General features: G+C 44.3%; 1 protein-coding gene across 3 annotated transcripts in view; it reads right to left on the bottom strand.

Moving 5' to 3' along the window:
• Ankrd44 (ankyrin repeat domain 44) overlaps positions 1 to 20,783 on the bottom strand; it is a 266,329-nt gene that overhangs the window by 117,534 nt on the left and 128,012 nt on the right. For all 3 annotated transcript variants that reach the window (XM_036173295.1, XM_036173294.1, XM_036173293.1), the window contains exons 3-4: positions 7,672 to 7,750; positions 152 to 222 (exon numbers count right to left, since the gene is read on the bottom strand). In XM_036173295.1, coding sequence (XP_036029188.1) covers positions 152 to 222; positions 7,672 to 7,750 — 150 coding nt within the window. The remainder of the gene's footprint in view (positions 1 to 151; positions 223 to 7,671; positions 7,751 to 20,783) is intronic.

Raw genomic sequence — 20,783 nt, forward strand, 5'->3', positions numbered from 1 at the left:
CGCTCGCACTGGAACCCGCTTGTACTGGAACCCGCTCGCACTGGAACCCGCTTGAACAGGCTTTCTCTACCCACGAGGATCCTGGACTCGGTGGAAAGAACCCTTTCTGCAGACAGTAGTGGTGGTTAGACTGACCGAGGAGATCACTTACTTCACTTCGGGAAGCAACGGCGCGGTGCAGTGGGGTCAGCCACATGCTGTCCTTGGCATTTACCCGAGCTCCTGCAACCAAAGAGCACAGGTTAGGGGCAGAGTCAAGGGCTGGCATCGCCCCCGTTTGCCTGGCATAACCAGCGGATCTGCTATTCTCTGCATCGGCTGTAATTTAACAAGGTTTCACAGAAGACAAAGGGACCAACAGAAATCCATCTTCCCTCACACCCCAGCTATCCCTCTAGTACTAGCCAGGTATTTTGATCCAAGAATCCACATCCCGTGAGGTTTCTGGACAGGAGGCATGTGCAGATTGCTCACAGCTTCTTCGTGCTGTGGAGCAGACACAGACAGGTTCAAGCCCAAGCTGAAACCAGCTCAAGCCGAGAGACACGCATCATACTCGGTTCCCTGAAGCCGGGTCATGGCACCGAGCAGACGCTGCGTCGGAATGACTCCAGGAGAACAGAACACACACCTTGCTCCCCTGACCTTCCCGCGACTTTCCATGGGAGCAAGCCCACCAAACTTTCCATCTGAACAATGGAAACACCCTATGCAAGCCTTTGGTTCAGGGTTTTGATAAATCCTCCTGTCAGTGAGAGACTATCTTTATAAAAGGGCTGTGAACGGTAAGGGGGGAGGTATCTATAGGTGCGGTGAGAGGCGCCCATTTTGGTTTTAAGATAGTGAAGAAACTCATGAGGGTGGACATCGGAGGCGTGAAGAAAGGAAACTAAGGGGCAGGAAACAGAAGAAAAGAGTAGGCAGGTGCCTTGGAGACAAAAGCTGAAAATGTGAGTCAAGTGGACGCAGAGATTAAACACAGAAACTTCTAGAAAGGGAGCAGGAGACTTCCGTGGGTAAATGTGAGCTACTGTTTAAGCCATGGACTAAAAGAAATGATGAATCATAGAATTGATAGTATTTTCTGTAACTGAGGACAAATACCATCAACAGCATTCATCAGAAAAAACAATCTAACCCCTCAAAGGGGATACCCACACCATCTCATTCCTTTGGTCTGAGGTATCACAGTCACAAGTATTTTTATTTTTATTTTTTTAGAGCCCAAGGTTATTGTAACATGATGTTAAGATTGAGAACCACTGACGAACTTAATTTTAAACCAAGTTAAAATACCTTGAAAGTCGATTTTCTTAACTCCATCTTGTCTAAAGCCCTTTACCTGTATGAAGACCACAACAGAATAAGAAGCCCTGAGCTAAATGTGCTGAAGTGAAATGGGTTGGAAAGACGTGGGATTTGTGGACAAAGCCTGGGATTTGCATTTGTTTTCAGCTGCCAGTATCCAAGGACTCAAAGCTTCTAGTCTGTAGAATAAGGCTAACTATACATCAAAACTTTCTAGTTTGTAGGATAAGGCTAACCACACACCAATACTGCCAGGTTTGTTGGTTTTATTGAGTGCTTGGGAATGTCAGATGGACGTGAGGATACTTCATAAATCACAAGGCACTAGAAAATTATTAGCTATTCTTGAAAAATCACCTCAATAGCTCATCTGCTCCCCAGGTCTGTGGCTAAGATTTCCAAAGACAGTGAAGACTGGAATGCAGCACAGTCAGCGATCCACTATGACATGTGCAAACCAGCACGGTCTCTTCAATTTTCATTTAAAATTTTAAATTCATTTCATTTTATGTGTTCAAGCGTTTGCTTGCATGTGAACATGTACACTGTGCGCACACCTGTTATTCACAGAAGTCAAAAGGGCATTCCAGACCCCCTGGAACTGGGGACACTAATGGCTGTCTGCACTGTGTGGGTACTGGGAACCAAACTTGGGCCTCCTACGAGAGCCAACAAGTGCTCTAAGGTGTGGAGCTGCTGATCAATTCATCTCTCCAGGCTCCAAATGCACACTTTTAATTTTTATTTTCTTTACATTTATTTGTGTGTATGCACATGCGGAGGTCAGAGTTCCTGCTTTCCACTATGTAAGTTCTTGGAATCTAGAGACAAAACTTCAATTGTCAGACTTGGTACTTGCTAGTGAACACCTCTACCTACTAAGTGATCTGGCTTGCCCCGCAAACACCACTTTCTTTTTCTTTCTTAAAAGTAGTTGGCGGGGGCTGGGGGAGGGGACACATGTCCATGTGTGTGCGGGAGCCCACAGAGGACAAAAGAGAGTGTCAGGTCCCTTGGAGCTGGAATTATAGGCAGCTGTGATTCACCCCGTGTGGGTGCTGGGAATTGAACTCAGGTCCTCTGGGCAAGCAGCAAGGACTCCTACCTGCTGGGGTTCCCCTCCAACTTCATCAAGCATATTTTTAAAAGTAAGAGAGATTCAAATGCTATTATATCCTCAGGCTAAGGAAACCAAGATGTGATTAAAACAGGACAAGTGGTGGATTTTCAAGTAAAATTCCCATTGCTAAAATAAGAAATCTGAGATCATATTCCCTACGTGTTGGCACCAGCAGAGTGTGAGAGTCTAGTAGTTGCTACACATCTTTCTGGTTTAGACAGAAAAGACATTTGCTCCCTACAGCTCCTAGTAGAACATTCTGGAAGCTAGTCAACTCTTAAAATCATCCACCTTTTCTTACACCTTGATATGTATAAGTTAGCGCACAGTGCTTAAATCACATCTCTCTAGTTAACCTCTAGTTAATCTCTCTAGTGCATGGTTATTATTTTTAAAGCTTTTCTTTGGTATTGAGGCAGCAAATATCATGCATGCCTCCCACCATCCTGTTCACAGTTGGAGAGAATACATTTTGCATTTTTTTTAAACACAAAAGGCTGATGTATGAAGAATGCCCAAATGACAAACATATGGAAAGATACTAAAAAGGCATCGGGATAAAGAAATGAAGGCAAAGTTAATGTACTACTTCATAAAGCCTGCCAAATTGATGAAATGGTAAAATGTGACAATGAGCTGTCAGGAAGGGCACAAAGTAAAAGGAAGAGTTGGCATGCAGCCAGGGTTGGTGGGGACAGCTACAGCTCCCCTGCTGGGAAAACACCATGGCATTGCCTAGTAAACCATGTGCATCCACACTATGAGCAATTCCATCCCCTCATATGCCCTAGAGAAACACACATTCACATACACACACACACACACACACACACACACACACACACTCTTTCACACAAATTCTCACATACTAACACACACATCACTAACACATATATATACACACACATACACACTCTCATGCACATCACTCACACACATCACTCACACACATACACACTCTCTCACACACACATAAACACACTCTCACATACACACATACACATACTCTCTCACACACACATTCTGTTACACACACACACACACACACACACACACACACACACACCAAGTACATACACCACACATACACACAGCAATAACAAAAAAAAAAACACTGAGTTGTTTTGTTTTGTTCTTTCAGTCAGGGTTTCATCTGCAGTACAAGCTGGCCTTGAACTCACAACAATCTTCATGTCTCAGCCTTTGTGAGTCCTGTGGTTACAGTTATGTGCCACCATGCCTGGCTCAAATTCAAAGTGTGTGTGTGTGTGTGTGTGTGTATGTATGTATGTATGTGTGTGCACATGTGTGTGTTTTCACATAAATTGTATTGTTCTCACACTATAAACTCGCTTGTTCCACTTAACAAGATATATTTTACAACTATCTAGGTTGACAAAGAATAAATCAATTCCTTTTCATGGCTACATGTATTCCTATGTAAATATGTTGTGTTTTTTCAGACAGTTCCTCTGTTGATAGTTTATTCTTAATAGCTTTCCAAAAACTACAAATAATGGCCACTCATAAAATGACTTTCTGATGTAGATATGCACATTTGTGTCTAGGACAGATATTTAAAGATGGACTTTATGTATTACGAGTAATACACACTTCTTGCTTTCATGGTACCCCCAGCTGTCCAGAGCGTGGCAATTTACACCCAGTGTCTGAATGCTTCGTTTCCTTGGGTCTTTATTAATGCTTTATATTACCAGTCATCTTAAGTGCAACAAATCTGAATTAATAACACTGGATTATGCACTTAAAACACATTTGAAGGGGAGAGAGAGCACATTGTATCCCAAAAGGTGAATAAACAGAAACTTCAGGAGGTAGGGGAAAATATCATTTTGATTATAGCAGTTATAATTGAGTACATATTCATATGCCTAAACTCAAATTATTTATTTGTGTGTATATTGATTATACTTTAATAAAGTTCCTTTAAAATGTTTTAAAATATTGCAAATCTAGTTAGAAGAAAATGCCACCTCATTTTTGCGTTTCTTCCTTAATGCTAAGTTTAAACATTTTCCACTATGTGTTTTTCCTGGTTGCAATACATGAACATTGCCCTCCCCCTCACAGGGTCTGTTCAGAGACACTCGTGGTTCCGTTTGCCCAGTTAATAGGAGACAAAGTCAGTAGTGACTTAGTGAATTTGGGTTTCGGCATGCTCTGGGAGTTTACCCAGCCACAGAGAGCAGAGCTTCTGGCAAGGCTAAATTACTTGTCCAACATGGGAATCATTAGCACCTCATTCATTATGAAATGAGGAAACAGAGCACTTGGATTCCCCAAAGGGTCAGCTGCCAGATGAGATCTCAGAACTGAAATCACTACAGTCATATGATATTTCTTTAGGGATATAAAATACAAATTGAATAAAAGTCCTTTCAGGGAAAATGAAAGCTACATGAACTGTAAAAGTTGGCCTCTGTTGAATAAAATTGCTAAAGAACTTTCTCAATTTGGTGGGCAGAAAGAAGCAGGGGAGGGAGAGGCAACCTCTACAGCAAACTGAACCAGAGTTATACTAAAGAGACGAACAGATCAGCAATTCTAAGACCAAGCAGGTGCGCAGATCAGGACACTCCAACAGCTCTCCTGGATCAGCCGCAGGTACAGAGACACCGGAAAGTCTATGCTACGTGAAGGTGACATGAGGTGATAGTGAGTAACACTGGTCCCATATGGGTGCCCCTCGTGATGCAGGATTAAGAGCTTCCCTTTCAAAGCTGGGGCTGGAGGAGCATCAACTCGGGGTCAGCTTTTCTTGTTCTCAATCACTCCCCTCTCCTATTCTCCTGCCTTTTGTCCTCTCCCTACGATACGATACACCTTTTAAAGTGCGTGCGTGTGTGTGTGTGTGTGTGTGTGTGTGTGTGTGTGTGTGTGTGTGTAGCTACCTCAGATCCCCTGGAGCTGGAATTGTGGGCAGTTGTGAGCTGCCTGATGTGGTGCTGGCAATTGAATTCGGGTCCTCTGAAACTGCATCAGGTGCTCTGAACTACTGGTCCATCTCTGCAGCATCTGAGACTTTTTTTTTTTTTTTTTGGTTTTTGGAGACAGAGTTTCTCTGTGTGGCTTTGTGCCTTTCCTGGAACTCACTTGGTAACCCAGGCTGGCCTCGAACTCACAGAGATCTGCCTGCCTCTGCCTCCCCAGTGCTGGGATTAAAGGCGTGCACCACCACCGCCAGGCCTGAGACATCTTTTAACACAGGTTGAACATCTCATCCAAACTGCCTGCATCCAGAAGTGATGCAGATTTTGAATTTGGAGGGAAGGGTTTTGTTCTATTTGACCCAAGACTACACATGAAGTTCTCCTCTGCTTTATATGTCTTAGATATATTTTAGCATATCTGCATTTTGATGGTGGTCATCCCATTAAGTCAGGTGTGGAATTTCCCATTGAGTCAGGTGTGGAATTTCACACCTGTGGCATCATGTCAGCACTGGAACATTTGGACTTTAGACTTTCAGATAAGGGAATGCTTGTCTTGGTAATGATGCTGTTGCTTCGGATCATTGGGTATCATTATCATATGATTCTTATTTTACACATTGATTCTGTCTACAATTTTCCATGGACAAAATTTCAACTGTAAGGGTTACTGCCCAGATATGCACTGGCTCTTAGCTATGGTCTGTGCCCTTACCACACAAAACATGCTTGTTTCAAACACAGCCAATAACACCCTCAGGTTGTCAAAAGAAAGATCTGCTTGAGACTAAGAAATGCTCACAAATCTAACCCTGATAAGGCACACTTGTTTTCACATACATTATACTTGTTTCCTGGAGAAACTCATCCGAAGAATAGAACACTGTGAACCTGAGAACCACATGAGCCTTCCTGCGCACACAGCATAGCTGTGTTCACCATGGTGCATTGCACATCTGTTGAGTACATGTGCCTCTCTCGTCTTTGCTTTGCATACTTTGGAATGTTAGCATTTCCCTTTGCTACCACAGACAAAGGCAAACACTTAGGACAGGCCTTTTGCCTAGTTGGTTGGTGACAGCATTTCCTCCAGATTTTAATCTCTCCAAACAAAACAGAAGGAAAAGCAGTCAGCCTGCTTGCAATCTACAAAGAAGCCTGCATACAGTCTATAGCATGGCTTGTATACAATCTACAGAATGGCCTATGTACAATCTATGTTGAGGCCTATGTACAATCTACAGCAAGGCCTGCATACAATCTACAGCAAAGCCTACATACACTCTACAGCAAGGCCTGCATACAATCTACAGCGAGGCCTGCATACAGTCTATAGCATGCCTTGTATACAATCTACAGAATGGCCTACATACAATCTACAGCACAACCTACATACAATCTACAGCAAGGCCTGCATACAATCTACAGCAAGGCCTGCATACAATCTACAGCAAGGCCTATGTACAATCTACAGCAAGATCTGTATACAATCTATAACAAGGTGTGTGCAAGGGATTTGTCTAGCAAGCATTCAAAGGAAAAACCATGTAATAGTTTTAGAAACCTGTTTGTGAGATGTACTGAACATACAGGAGTCTAGAAATGAAAGCATTCACATCTTTCAATCTGATGGAACATTAAAAGTACAGTGGATGAAAAAGAATCTCATAGACCAGTAGATACAGAGATTAGATCTGGCATGATTCCCATATTTGGAAATATAAAATATCTTATAGAGTTGTAGTAGTCCATTTTATGCCTTTCCATGAGGATATTTCAACACTCCACCTGCCTACTCAGAGAAAACCTCTATTAGAAACTGCCATGGCCCCTTCTATCTATTTTAACACTGTTATTACAGTCACGGTTGCATATAAGGAAACTAGTTTATTTTGTAGTACTATTTAAATATATGTATGTCCCCTTTGCACACTTTGTGCTATGCATTGTGTATAAACTCATACAAAATATATGTGTGTGTGTGTTCATGTAGACTTTAACCTTCTTACAATTAAAAAATATCAAGCTATCCAAATGTACTAAATTTGTCTACAATGCCAAGATTGACAAGACAGATAGGAACCAGACATTCAAGGTAATATTCACTTATTCAAGAATCATTGCCAACAACAGTTTCTTTTATTGTATTTCATGTACAGATAAACTGCTGATCAAATAAACTTTGATGAGCAAAGCAAAGCGATTCTGATTCATTCATTGTAGTTGCCGTCTAGTAAATTGGTCTTTTAAGCTTCCTTGAGCAGTTGGCTTTTGAATACAGGAGTTATTTACCTGACAAAATCAGGAGTTCAATGATCTCTGCATCTCCCAGGAATGCAGCCACATGGAGCGGGGTTCGTTTCTCAGAATCCTAAAATAAACAATATCAAAGTATACATCAGTCAGTGGCAGCTGGATGTCAGGATGCGTCACTCACACCGAGCTTTGTGCTTATAGAATAAGGCTTGAGGGCCAACCTACACATGTGAGTTTGACAAAAACCCCAGTACCAGTCATGAGAAACCTCTTTTCAAGTTGTTGGTAGGTTGTACAAAACAATGACTCTCCAAAACAATGTAGGCTAGGGCTGCTGCCCTTGCGTCCTCTCAAAGGATTAAGGAATGACCCTATTGCTGAAGACATTGCACACTTAGGGCACACTTAGGACACAGACACAGACTATTTGAGCCAGGGCTAACCCAAAAGTCTCCTCCCTACAGGCTAGCTTCTGTAGTACTATGTAAGCTTCCAAGAAGAAAAGCAAAATGGGCCTACTCAGCTGTGACACCTAGAAACCATAACAATGGCCAGAATGACAAGCTATCCCTAAAGGTACAACGGTAGCACTCACCTATTGGTGCTAACCAACAGCTGTTTAAATGGACTTAAGGCCAATCGACAAGAGAAAAACTATGTCTGGTCCTAGAAACCTAGTCAACCTCCCCAGGGCTACTGAGTTCTTGGATCTCAGAAGACAATCTGCTTCCACCACTTTGCGAGACTAGCACAATTTTGTAGCTACATTCTAAGTCTTATCCGTAGGCCTACAGGTAAGTGTAGCTATCACATCTAGTCAAAGAGGCTTCTCTAGACAGCAAATTGAGACCATTATAGAAAGCCACAGCTGAACATGATACAAAGATGATCAATGGATTATGAGGAGCCCAGCCCCAAAGGATGCAACTGCAGCACAGACACTGCATCTATGGCTCAGGAACATCACAGGAGAAAACTGGCTCAAACAGATGGGGAATGTGTCCAAGATCCTACGGATACATAACAGAGCCAAGGCTGGACCTTCAGCTGGCAGGCTCTAGTTGAGGTCCTTGACAAGGAATTTAATACATGTAAAGAAGCGGCATGGTAACACAGGGGAAATGCAGCCTCCCTGTTTATAAGTCTATAAATTGGAGATAATATCTACTTTATAGGTCTAAGAGAAGTCCAGACAAGGCAAATAAAGCCCCAAACAAGCAGGAGGCCATGCACAGCAAGAACTCCACACAAGGACACTAATGCCTGTGTGTAGATACAGGTAATGTAAAGATGGCAGTCTATGACTACAAATAACAGCACAGGGCTGAAAGCTCGGCCAGGTACATGGCTACCATGACTATTGGAGCTGCATCACCCCAGCTTTGAAAAGAAAGTTGCACTGCTCAAAAACGTGTGTGCTAACGTGAGAATCAGGTATATTAATTTGGGCAATGAACTATAAAATCCCTCCAAGGCTGAAATTTCCTGGAAGTAAAAGCTCTTACTCTTCCTTATCCTTACCCTGGCAGCATTTCTGAGACTCAGAACTGGGTCAGCTTGAACTGTGGCCTCTTCCACAACCTCCCATGATTACTCGGGATTCTTAGGACTCAGCGTTGATTCTCTCAATCCTGTTACCACTTGACTATATAATCAACCGAACAACCCTTTATTAGCCCAAGGATATTATTCTCACAGGTATTTTCTCACAGTCCAGACCCTCCCTTTCTCTTTTAGACTACTGCTTTGTGCATTTCACGTCTGACGGCAGGCAGGGGACGAGACAGGGCCTGATCTTCAAACCACTTTAGCTGTCGGGAGACCTTGTAAGTGGTTTTATGGACTGACATTAAGTGAACAAAGAGAGGAGCATGAAGGAGATGGAAACTTGCACGTGTGTGTGCAGACAATGCTACCGAGAACTGAGAACAGAGAAGTCTGCAACTCAAAACCATGGTACAGGTTGGAGAATTCAGTCATAGACCATGGTGAGCCCTGCACGACCCCAGCTATGAAAATAAAGGTCAGTTGTCTGAAAAATCTACATGCTAATATAAGAATCAAGTATATCCTCATAGGCAGTAAGCTACAAAACCATCGAAGACACAAATAGTTACTTTCTTTCCACGGATTTCCCCCTACAAATATTTGTTATCTTAACTTCCTACTTTCTCTGAATCCTCACTCTGCCTGCTTAAATTTTTCTCTTGGGTATGAGGACAAAAATGATATACTTGCGTGCTCTGTTGTGAACTGAATTAGATCCAGGGCTTGGTTAAACAAGCTCAACCTTACCCAGGTGATTGAACCAATGATAACCCTAGCTCAAATGATGACTTCATCTGACCTGAAGCAAAGTTAATGCTCTGCTGGAGAACTGGGACGCAAATAAAAAGAGAATAAATTCCAGACTCTCTCCCCGCCTTGCAGATTTGGTTGGTCTATCATTACACGGCTGGGTTTGCTGATTCTGTGGTCCCTTATATGACACAGCTTGCTCAAACTAGAGTTCCAATAATAGTCAGAAGGTGTGTAGTCTGAGGTCATACTGTAAAAATTCTTAATATGAATCCAAGTGCTGCTGTTAATATACATTCAAAGGTTTCCTGTAGCTTGGGTAAGACATGTAACTGCAATGGAGGCCTGTTCACCAAAGCAAAAGAAGACAGTCATACGCTAGGAAGGCCTTAGCCAAAGCCAGTGCAACTTCATTGCTGACCCAAGTTGCTAACACATGCTCTCCAGAAGGGAACAAGCCATGTGCAAGGACCATGAGCCAAGGCTGAGTGACAGAGTCACAATGTCACTGTGCTCAGGAAGCCGAAACTCAAAGGTTGAAGCACATCACTTTGTCATAAGTTAAACCAATGGTGTCAGAGACACAAGGATAAAAGTTGAGGACAGATTGATGAAAGGGGGCACCAGTTATGACGCCACTAGAAAGGCGTTCCGGGATAATGCTACCCTAAAGTGTTGGAAGGGGCAAGCCCATTTAGTAAGTATACCATGCTTTCATTTTAATTTTTCCAAACTGCTTGATTGTAAAACATCCCTACCGGGGGAGACGCACAACCGTGTTCTCAAATTTTATTAACTTCATTTAAAAGAAAAGGAATCTGAGGACTTCATGGGTTGTAGGATTCACCCAACACAGCAAATTGATGTCATGATCCCAATCTGAAATAGTTTTCTTTTAAAAAAAAAAAGATTTATTTATTTATTATGTATACAGTGTTCTGCCTACATGTATGCTTACAGGCCAGAAGAGGGCACCAGATCTCATTACAGATGGTTGTGAGCCACCATGTGGTTGCTGGGAATTGAACTCAGGACCTCTGGAAGAGCAGCCAGTGCTCTTAACCGCTGAGGCATCTCTCCAGCACCCTGAAATAGTTTTCTTAATAAAAAAATGAAAGCAAGGACATCATCTCAGAATGTCCCTTGACAGTCTAAAATCCTTTTGCTCTAGTTCGCTTTCTGTTGCTATGATAAACACCACCACCAACAGCAACTTGGAGGAGAAAGGGGTTTATCGGGCTTATACTTCCAGGTCACAATCCATCATCGAGGGAAGTCAGAGCAGGAACTCAAAAGAAACCACGAAGAAATGCTGCTTACTGTCTCATGCTCAGCTAACTTTCTCAGACAATCCAGATCCACCTGCCTAAGAATGACACTGCCCATAGTGGGCTTGGCCCCACACACACACACCAATCCAAACACTCTCTCATAGGCATGGCCACAGGTCAATCTGATGAAGTAGGTTGTGTTGAGTTGACAAGAAAAACTAACCAGGATAGATTTCCTCTAGAGTCCTCCCGAAAATCCCAAGGGGTGGTTTTGATGAGCATATAGAAGGCGCAGCAAACATCCTTAGAACGGAGTTTACAATAAACTGAATGGAAAGAGGCCAGACATGGAAAGTAACTTGGGAAGCAATGCAGGAAGCAGAAGGTGCCTATACAGCAGGGGATGTTGATGCAGCAGGTCCTTCAAACCCAGGCCTGGCTGTGGGAGATGCAATGCAGAATGGGAACTGAGACTGTCACAGAAGAAACAGCTTTGAAGTGAAAGTTTGGCTTAAAGGAAAGTCAAGCTTTCACACAGGCAGAGGGCGGGGGCACCTTGTTCCAGGCTCCTGGTGAGGAGGTGAGACTCTCCATTATGGATCTGTATCCCGGGGATTTCCCCTCTGTGGTTTAGGATTTTGAATTTACACTATCTATGTAATTAATACAGGAATTTTCAAATTAAAAATAGATATAAAACTCAGTTCTCGATTGATGGTATCCCTATGTTGCTAAAAAGAAAACCTAAACTTTCGCTCAAGAGATATTTTCTCTGTCCAGGGACTCTGGGACCACAGAGGAAATCTCCACTGAAGATGAAGTGCTAAGCCTAAGACAGAAAACCCTTGTGGAAACAGTTCACCACAAGCAAGAGATGGCAGACAAAGGCAGCAAGAATGTAAGATAACACGCAAACCACACAGGAATTAGGATAATGTCTAGACTTAAGACGCAAAAGACGGAGTCTATGCTAAAGGAAAGCCATTGTGTTTTAAAAGGCAAAATGTGGAAGCCAGGTGTGGCAGTGCACAGCTGTGGCACCAACATGTGGAGGCGGAGGACCATTTCAACACAGGACTTCAAGACCAGCCTTGGCAACATAGCAAAGCTGTATGATTAAAGAAAAAGGATTTTATATATACATATGTGTGTGTGTGCTTATATTTACACAGGAGGTAGTTCCATTATGCTGCAAATTATCTAACATTTTTATCTAAGAATACTGAAACTAGAGGGAAATAAAGAATATTAGAAGTAAGGGAAATAAGTACAGTGACTCTGTGGTGTATTTTACAACAGTCAGCCATATTTCCTGAAAATAAACATCTGCTTAGAAGCTATCAGATGCCAGATGCTGCAGACCTGTGGGTCGCAACCTGTGGGTCACAACCCCTTTGGTGGTAGTGAGGGAGCTGTCAAACGACCCTTTCACAGGGGTGACATATCAGATATCCTTCATATCAGATATTACATTACAATTCATAACAGGAGCAAAGTTACAGTTATGAAGCAGCAATGAAAATAGTTTTATGGTTGGGGGTCACCACAACATGAGGAACCATATTAAGGGGTCACAGCATTAGGAGGGCTGGGAACCGCTGCTGTAGACGATGTCAGGACTACAAAAATAAACCAATCCAGTCCTCTCACCTTAAAGAACCTTGCAGTCCAGTTACCACTTTCCTGACATAGGACATTAGAACATGATAACAGCCAGAGTAACAATGGCAACCATGATGCCAAGTGCTGGGGGAGACTATCAGATGTCACAGGGAATTCCTCCCCAACTATTAGGAACAAATCAGGACAAGCAGTCTCAAAAGACATGAAAAAGAATCTCTTGAAAACTGAAAAAAATAAACACATCTTGTCCAGGGCCTTTGTAGTCTCCTATCTGGGAACCTTGATCAACCATAAAGGCCAATGCAGACCTCATAGGATGGCTGAGGTGTGTGTGTGTGGGGGGGGGGGTGTTCTGGAAAGGTAGAACATGCACCAGGCCAGGTACAGAGTAACAGCTGGACACAGTGGCTGAGATGAACACTCTCACCATTTCCGTCTCTTCTCATCTTTTGTCAAAGTGACCTCAGCGTGACCAAGGGAATGTTCATCCCTCAGATCATCACAACACCCATGGATACAAGGAAAGAATCTGGAATCGGTTCCTGAACATGGTATCGCAAAGAGGAAGAGCCTCCTTCTCCATTACCCATTAGCACCAATGCCAGGCTGCCCTTGGCACGTGGATTCAGACACATGGGATGAGAGAAGACCCAGTTCCTCCAGAAGGGAAGCAGATGAACCCTCCAGTCTATGAATAGCCAGAGCCACACCGGGCCAGCTGGGCCTGAGCTAAGTGTGCAATGCGGTGGAGACGGCCAGCAGAGGAAGTTCCTGAGATGTCTGTTTACCACAGAAGCAGCAGTTGAAAGAAAAGGGGGAAGTTGAAGTATGAGCACGCAAAGGGAGCTCGATAGGGCAAGACCATTCTGGCAGACGAAAACGCTGTGTAGACAGGCAGGAGGAGGGGCGACCCCAAGCCCCTGTCTTGAAGATGAAAAACTGCATAGCGTGTGCTTTGGGAATCCTTGGCTAAACGTGCACCAGCTTCTCTGCATTCTAAATATCTGTCACACAACAAACACTCCTCCCTAGATGTGACGAGTTTGCACGCCAGTGTAGACAAGGGAGCAATAGCAGGAAAAGGCCCGTGAAATCCAGGCGTGGAGTTGCCTTTTCAGTCCTAACTCCCACTGAAAGCAAGGACGCTGGAGAGTAACTGGCAACCGGGGTCCAAGCAGCTTCACTCGCTGCCGAAGAGAGACAAGCAGGTGTCTGAAGAAGCCCTGAAGACACAACAGGTACCTTGGAGATATTTCCAGTTGTGTGAAGAAAAAAGACTTGGATTTCTATTTAAGGAGAAGAAGGCACACATGGGAAGGAAGCCGGGTCCTAAGGTAAGGAACGGGAAGGCTAGGGAAAAGAAGAAAAGAGAATGAAAAAGGAGACAAGTCTCAGGTTTCTTTTCAAAGTGTCTGTGTTCACTTTTCACCTGAACGCCTCATAAATACCGAGGGATATTTATGTAACAGACCCACATATGCCCACCAGCAAAACCTAACATGGCAACATTTATCTATGTGTGCTTCAGAAGTCTTCTTGGGGGAAAAAAAAATGCCTCTAGAGTTAAAGTGTAGGTTGGGGATTTAGCTCAGTGGTAGAGTGCTTGCCTAGCAAGCGCAAGGCTTTGGGTTCGATCCTCACCTCCAAAAAAAATAGTTCCTCTAGAGGTAAAGTGCCACAGCTCAGAGAAGCAAGATTCCCAGAAAACACCGGGGGTGGGGGATGGGAGAATGGGGGGGAGGTCTCAGTTCTTCATCTCCTAAACAGTACTGTGGTGCACACATTCACACATGTCTCTGTGCGTGCTTGTGAGGCCTCCACTAGGGCAGATCCCAAGGAAAGGAAGTGCTGGATACAGAGGTGTATGCACATTCCATTTTATCAGGTATTCCCAAATACATTCTGAATGTAATTTTGCCAGCTCCACAGATCAAACTGATCTTACAGACACAAGACCCCACTAAACAGCTTTGGGATACACATCCCACAGAACCATCTCCAGAATAGATTACATTCTAAGAGACAAAGCAAGTCTTAACAAATACAAAATAAATCAAATCATTTTTGTAGCTTATCAGATCATAGTGGGATAAAAACAGAAATCAACACAAGGATGTTGGGGGGTTGCTGTTGAACAGCCAGCGCATTGAAGAAGGAGGAGATTAAAACTTTGTACAACCAAATGGAAATGTTCGCACAGCTACAGCAACTTAGGGTAAAGTTTGCGGCTGTAAGTGCTTACATCATAGAGATACACTTGGAGGCCTTAAAGAGGAGAGAAGACTCAGCCAAACCCCCAATCAGGGCAGAAATGAATGAACCAGAGACTCAAAGAACAATATAAAGACTCAGTTAAATAAAGAATCAGTTCTTTGAAAAGATAAGAGTCAACAAACCCTTAGCAAAAATAACAAAAAGATAATGAGGCGATCCAAGCTATTAAACTTAGAGATGAAAGGGGGTGGGGGACGTCAGCCTTATGAATCTTGATATGGTATATAATGAAGATATGTGGACTAAACTACTGCACTTAGAAAGAAGGGACATTACAACGGATGCCAATCCAAAGGATCACAGGGGAATAGCGCAGAAACCTGTATTCAAAAAATCTGGAAAATCGAAAAGAAATGGATAAACTCCTAGACACATATGACCTGCCAAAATTAAATCAAGAGAATATAAACTTGAGCAGATCTATAAGAACCAGTCAGACTGATGCAGTCATAGAGTCTCCAATGAAGACAATCCATTGAGGTCTGGGAGCTGCAAAGTCTCTCACTCGCTGAACATCGTCTGGTTGTGGATTTCCATGTTAGCTACCATCTACTGCAGGGATGAGGGCTGAGCAGTGCACTGATCTATGAGGGCTGAGCAGTGCACTGGTCTACAAGGGCTGAGCAGTGCACTGGTCCACAAGGGCTGAGCAGTGCACTGGTCCACAAGGGCTCAGCAGTGCACTGGTCCACGAGGGCTCAGCAGTGCACTGGTCCACGAGGGCTCAGCAGTGCACTGGTCCACGAGGGCTGTGCAGTGCACTGGTCCACGAGGGCTGTGCAGTGTATTGGTCTACGAGGGCTGTGTAGTACACTGGTCTACAAGGGCTCAGCAGTGCACTGGTCTGCGAGGGCTCAGTAGTGCACTGCTCTACGAGGTCTGTGCAGTGCACTGCTCTGTGAGGGCTGAGCAGTGCACTGGTCTACGAGGGTTCAGCAGTGCACTGGTCCACGAGGGCTGTGCAGTGCACTGGTCCACGAGGGCTCAGCAGTGCACTGGTCCACGAGGGCTCAGCAGTGCACTGGTCCACGAGGGCTCAGCAGTGCACTGGTCTGCGAGGGCTCAGTAGTGCACTGCTCTACGAGGTCTGTGCAGTGCACTGCTCTGTGAGGGCTGAGCAGTGCACTGGTCCACAAGGGCTCAGCAGTGCACTGGTCCACGAGGGCTGAGCAGTGCACTGGTCCACGAGGGCTCAGCAGTGCACTGGTCCACGAGGGCTGAGCAGTGCACTGGTCCACGAGGGCTCAGCAGTGCACTGGTCTACGAGGGCTGAGCAGTGCACTGGTCTATGAGGGCTGAGCAGTGCACTGGTCTACGAGGGCTGAGCAGTGCACTGGTCTATGAGGGCTGAGCAGTGCACTGATCTACGAGGGCTGAGCAGTGCACCTGGTCTACGAGGGCTGAGCAGTGCACTGGTCTACAAGGGCTGTGCAGTGCACTGGGTCTATGAGGACTGAGCAGTGCACTGCTCTGTGAGGGCTATGCAGTGCACTGGTCTACGAGGGCTCAGCAGTGCACTGGTCTGTGAGGGCTGAGCAGTGCACTGATATCTGGGTACAGCTGTGTGTCATTAGGAGTCACTTTATTGCTGTGTTCCTTAGCAGCATAACAGTAATGGGTCCTTAGGGCCCATGCCCTATCTAAGTCTCAGGCCCTTGGCCACTTCAGCAGTTTTAGGTATGTGTTTCATCTCATGAAGTGGGCCTTAAGTCCAAAGCAAAGCCTGGGACCAGATAAATTCATACAGAATTCTTCCAGACCTTTAAATAACCACCTAATGCTGATTAAAATTAGCCAGGAGACCTGATCAGATGTCATCAAAAAAGATATAAGAGCAAATAAGCATGTGAAACAATGCTCAACATCATTCATTATTAGAAAGATTAAAATCATATTCAATATTTATTAAGATTGCTAATACTAAAAGGACTGATGGTAATCATGTGTTGCAATCACATGATGAGGAGGAACAGATACTGCTGTAACCACTTGGAAAACAGCTTGACAGTTTCTGAAAGAGTTAAATACACATGCACCACACAATCTAGGTGCTCACTTCTTGGTATTTCTCCAAAAGAAATAAAAGTCTATGTCCATAGAAAGACCTACAAGGCATGGTCAACAGCCTTCCTATGACAATCAGAACTGGAAGTAATCCAAATACCCACCAACAACAGATGGAAAGACACACTGTGGTGTTGCAGTATTATGGAGTAGCTTCTTTCACTCAATCCCTACATTTACAGAAGGCCTGCCACATGCCAAGCATGGTGCATAATCCTGAGGATACAGCTAGAGACAGAATGCCTGGCATCGAGGAGACTGAAGAAAACTTGCTCTCTCGTTCCAGGCAGTGGCCTTCCTACTTGAAGACCCAATTAAACTCTGCCATCAGCACAGTGTTAGAAAATGCTGAGAGACACGTGCCATAAAAGGAAGGAACAATGCTCAGGTCCATCTACTCTGGACACAACAGGCAGTCTTAGCTACTGGGGGCCTCTCTCCCTCTTTCCCTCTCTCTGAATAAATTAAAAACTAAATCCTTTGTGGTTGTTGTGGCTCACAGAATACTATTTGAACTATACTGATTAGTACTTTATAAGATTTTTTTCACCCTCCAGGTGGATATTTTAAAGACAGAGTTTATATGTAATACTAATAATGAAATTCATGATGCAGTTGTCTGGACTAAAGGCATCAAATCCGAGCGGCACACCAGGATGTTAGCTTGATTACTTCTGGGTGAACGATTTTTATGGATGTTCTCTGCCTGCTTTCTACTGACTGTATTTCAACAATTGCAGTTTGGAAACAGGCAGATAAAATCCCTTTTATAAGTAATAAAAGACTTCGTCATCAATAAACAAAGACAGAACTGCTCAAGTAAGCTGGTTTTAAGCAATCACACATTATTTCCTGTCCAAAGCCTTCATTATCTCACAGTAGGTTTTAAATATTTGACTTGTGAACATTATATCTTTGCAAATAAACAAAGCATTACACATCTGTGATCAGCAATGATAAAACTGTAATTTACCCAATGTTCCAGAAAGTTACCAGAGCACTGTTCTATGCAGTGGTACAAGCTTGACTCTTAATGAACCCTGGGGAAGCATCCCAGGATGGACTATCATCCTCAGTTACCAGGGGAAGCATCCCAAGATGGACTATCATCCTCAGTTACCAGGGGAAGCATCCCAGGATGGACTATCATCCTCAGTTACCAGGGGAAGCATCCAGGGATGGACTATCATCCTCAGTTACCAGGGGAAGCATCCCAGGATGGACTATCATCCTCAGTTACCAGGGGAAGCATCCCAGGATGGACTATCATCCTCAGTTACCAGGACATGAAGGAAGGTTGACTCGGGGTTACTCATCTGCCCACAGTCACAAACAGTATTTGGTGGTCCTGGATTTTCTGACCCTGAACTCTTTGGATTCTCTGAGACACCATGGAAGTGTCAACCACACTAAGAACCTTCTCCAAGGACAGTGTGCTTCTGTTCCCTCTGCAGCACTTTGGAGGGCTTTGGGTTACTCAGAATCTTCCCAGCAAGGCCCCGGGGGGTTCGCAGGCACATGTGCACACACACTTAGGACTAAGAGGAGTCTGGAAGTCAGCCTGCCCTTGACTTGGACTCTGAGTCGCTCCTCTACCAGAGCTAATCCCTCTACAAAACAAAAAGAGGATTGTTTCTCTTGCAGACACAATTTGGATGCCCAATAAAAACTAGCTGTGCTAGTATTACTATGTCTTTGATTTATTTTTTTCCAGGTCCCTCAGTGACTCTAGAAGAGAACAAGGAGATGAAGAATACCTTCTGCAGAAATAATTTTGCTAGTTAATGTGTGTGTGTGTGTGTGTGTGTGTGTGTGTGTGTGTGTGTGTGTATGGTTATATGTCATCAAAGTCAGCCGATAATAGCAGCACCTGCCCAGCTCACCTCTCTCCATGTAGTCATCAAAAATGGCCAATAGCGGCACCTGCCCTGAGCACCCTCCCCATGAAGTAGTCAACCAGTATATCCTATATCTATTATAAATTGCCCCTCCTTAACCAGCAGATAACTGAAGCCTCTCTCAGACTCTAGGCCAGTGGTCCTCAACCTTCCTAATGCTAAGACCCTTTAACACAGTTCCTTGTGTTGTGGCAAGCCCCAAGCATAAAATTATTTCACTGTTACTTCATAACTATAATTTTGCTTCTGTTATGAATCATGATGTAAACATCTGATATGTGACCCCCTCCCCAAAGGGGTTGAGAATAACTTCTCTATACCTAAATTCTTCATTCTTAGGATGCAGATCAGGTTCTTCCTCTCAGAACTACCTCAAATACCTACACATCAGGGTGCAGGACTGTTCAGAAAATGGTCCTTCTGCAACAGGGCTTCTCTCTCATTCAACATCAGCAGAGTCAGGTCTAGCCTAGACACATGGAAATGCCCTTGGGGGGGGGATCTTTAATTTTATTTTTATATGAGTGTGTGTGCATGCATGTGTGTGTGCACGCACGCGCACATGGGTGTGTAAATGTACAAATGTGGGGATCAGAGGACAACCTCCAGATGCCAGCCCTCACCTTCCTCCTTGTTTGACACAAGGGTCTCTCTGCTGCTAAGTGAGGCGGGCAGGCTGGCCTTTGAACTTCCAGGGAGTGTCCTGTGCTGCCTCCCACGCAGCCATGGGCACACTGGGATTACAGATCCTTGTGCTATTGCACGTGGCTTTTGTGAGCCCGGGGTATCAGGCCCTGCCCTGGGGCTTTTAATATGGTTTCCTGAGTCATGAGAATTGGACATCCTCAAGCATAAACACCACTGCCAAAGCTTTCTGACACTTGATGGACTCCTCAGGTTGGGACACTTCCGTCACCAGAGACATTAGCAGTTCCTCCTTAGTCCTTCCAAGTAGAGCCATGATCGACACGGAAGTCCTCACACCAGGTAACCTGGGGGCCACTTTCCACATCACCAAACAAGGAAGCGTTCACATACAGCCTTTCTAACCTGAACCAATGGGACATTAAGACAAACGCACTACAATGAATCCTATTCATCATCGCCTTAGGCTTAGGGAGGCTGACGAAGAAACGGGAGCCTCCCAAGACCTGACTTACAGGTTGCTGTGAGTGGTCCTGGAACCGGAAGACAGTCGCAGAATGGAACCCCTCGGAGATACCAGGTATGAGAGAGGCGCCCTCCCACCTACAGGGTGTTCTCTGATAGACACGAACTCCTTGAGAATAAGCACCGAGGCTGGGTCATGGACCTGCATGCGCCCTTTACAGAACTGGACTTGAGGAAAAAAATGTTTCCCTAACCCAACATTCCGCAGCTTGGCAGTTAAAGTTAGTATTTTCTCAGGTGGACTAAGAGAATCGGATCCTCACATGATCTTCTGGTTTCTGAGAGCAAAGAGAAGGTAAGAGCAGGGTCCTTCGAGACAAACACCCCATATACCTTTGTTCTCGACACCAGAGAAGACACAGAGATGTGGCATTCCACCGACGGTGTAAGCACTGATCGTTTACTTAAGGGGCTGGTCTGCTGGTGGTATCATGCCGACTTCTCACATAGACATAGCTTGCTTTGCACACCTGTGCACTTCTGAAGGCTGTCTACATATTAAGTTACGTAAAACTGATTTTTCCAGTGAATTATAAACTAAAAAATAGAA

The sequence above is a fragment of the Onychomys torridus genome, chromosome 23, assembly GCF_903995425.1.
Source record: "Onychomys torridus chromosome 23, mOncTor1.1, whole genome shotgun sequence".
NCBI classification, from domain to species: domain Eukaryota; kingdom Metazoa; phylum Chordata; class Mammalia; order Rodentia; family Cricetidae; genus Onychomys; species Onychomys torridus.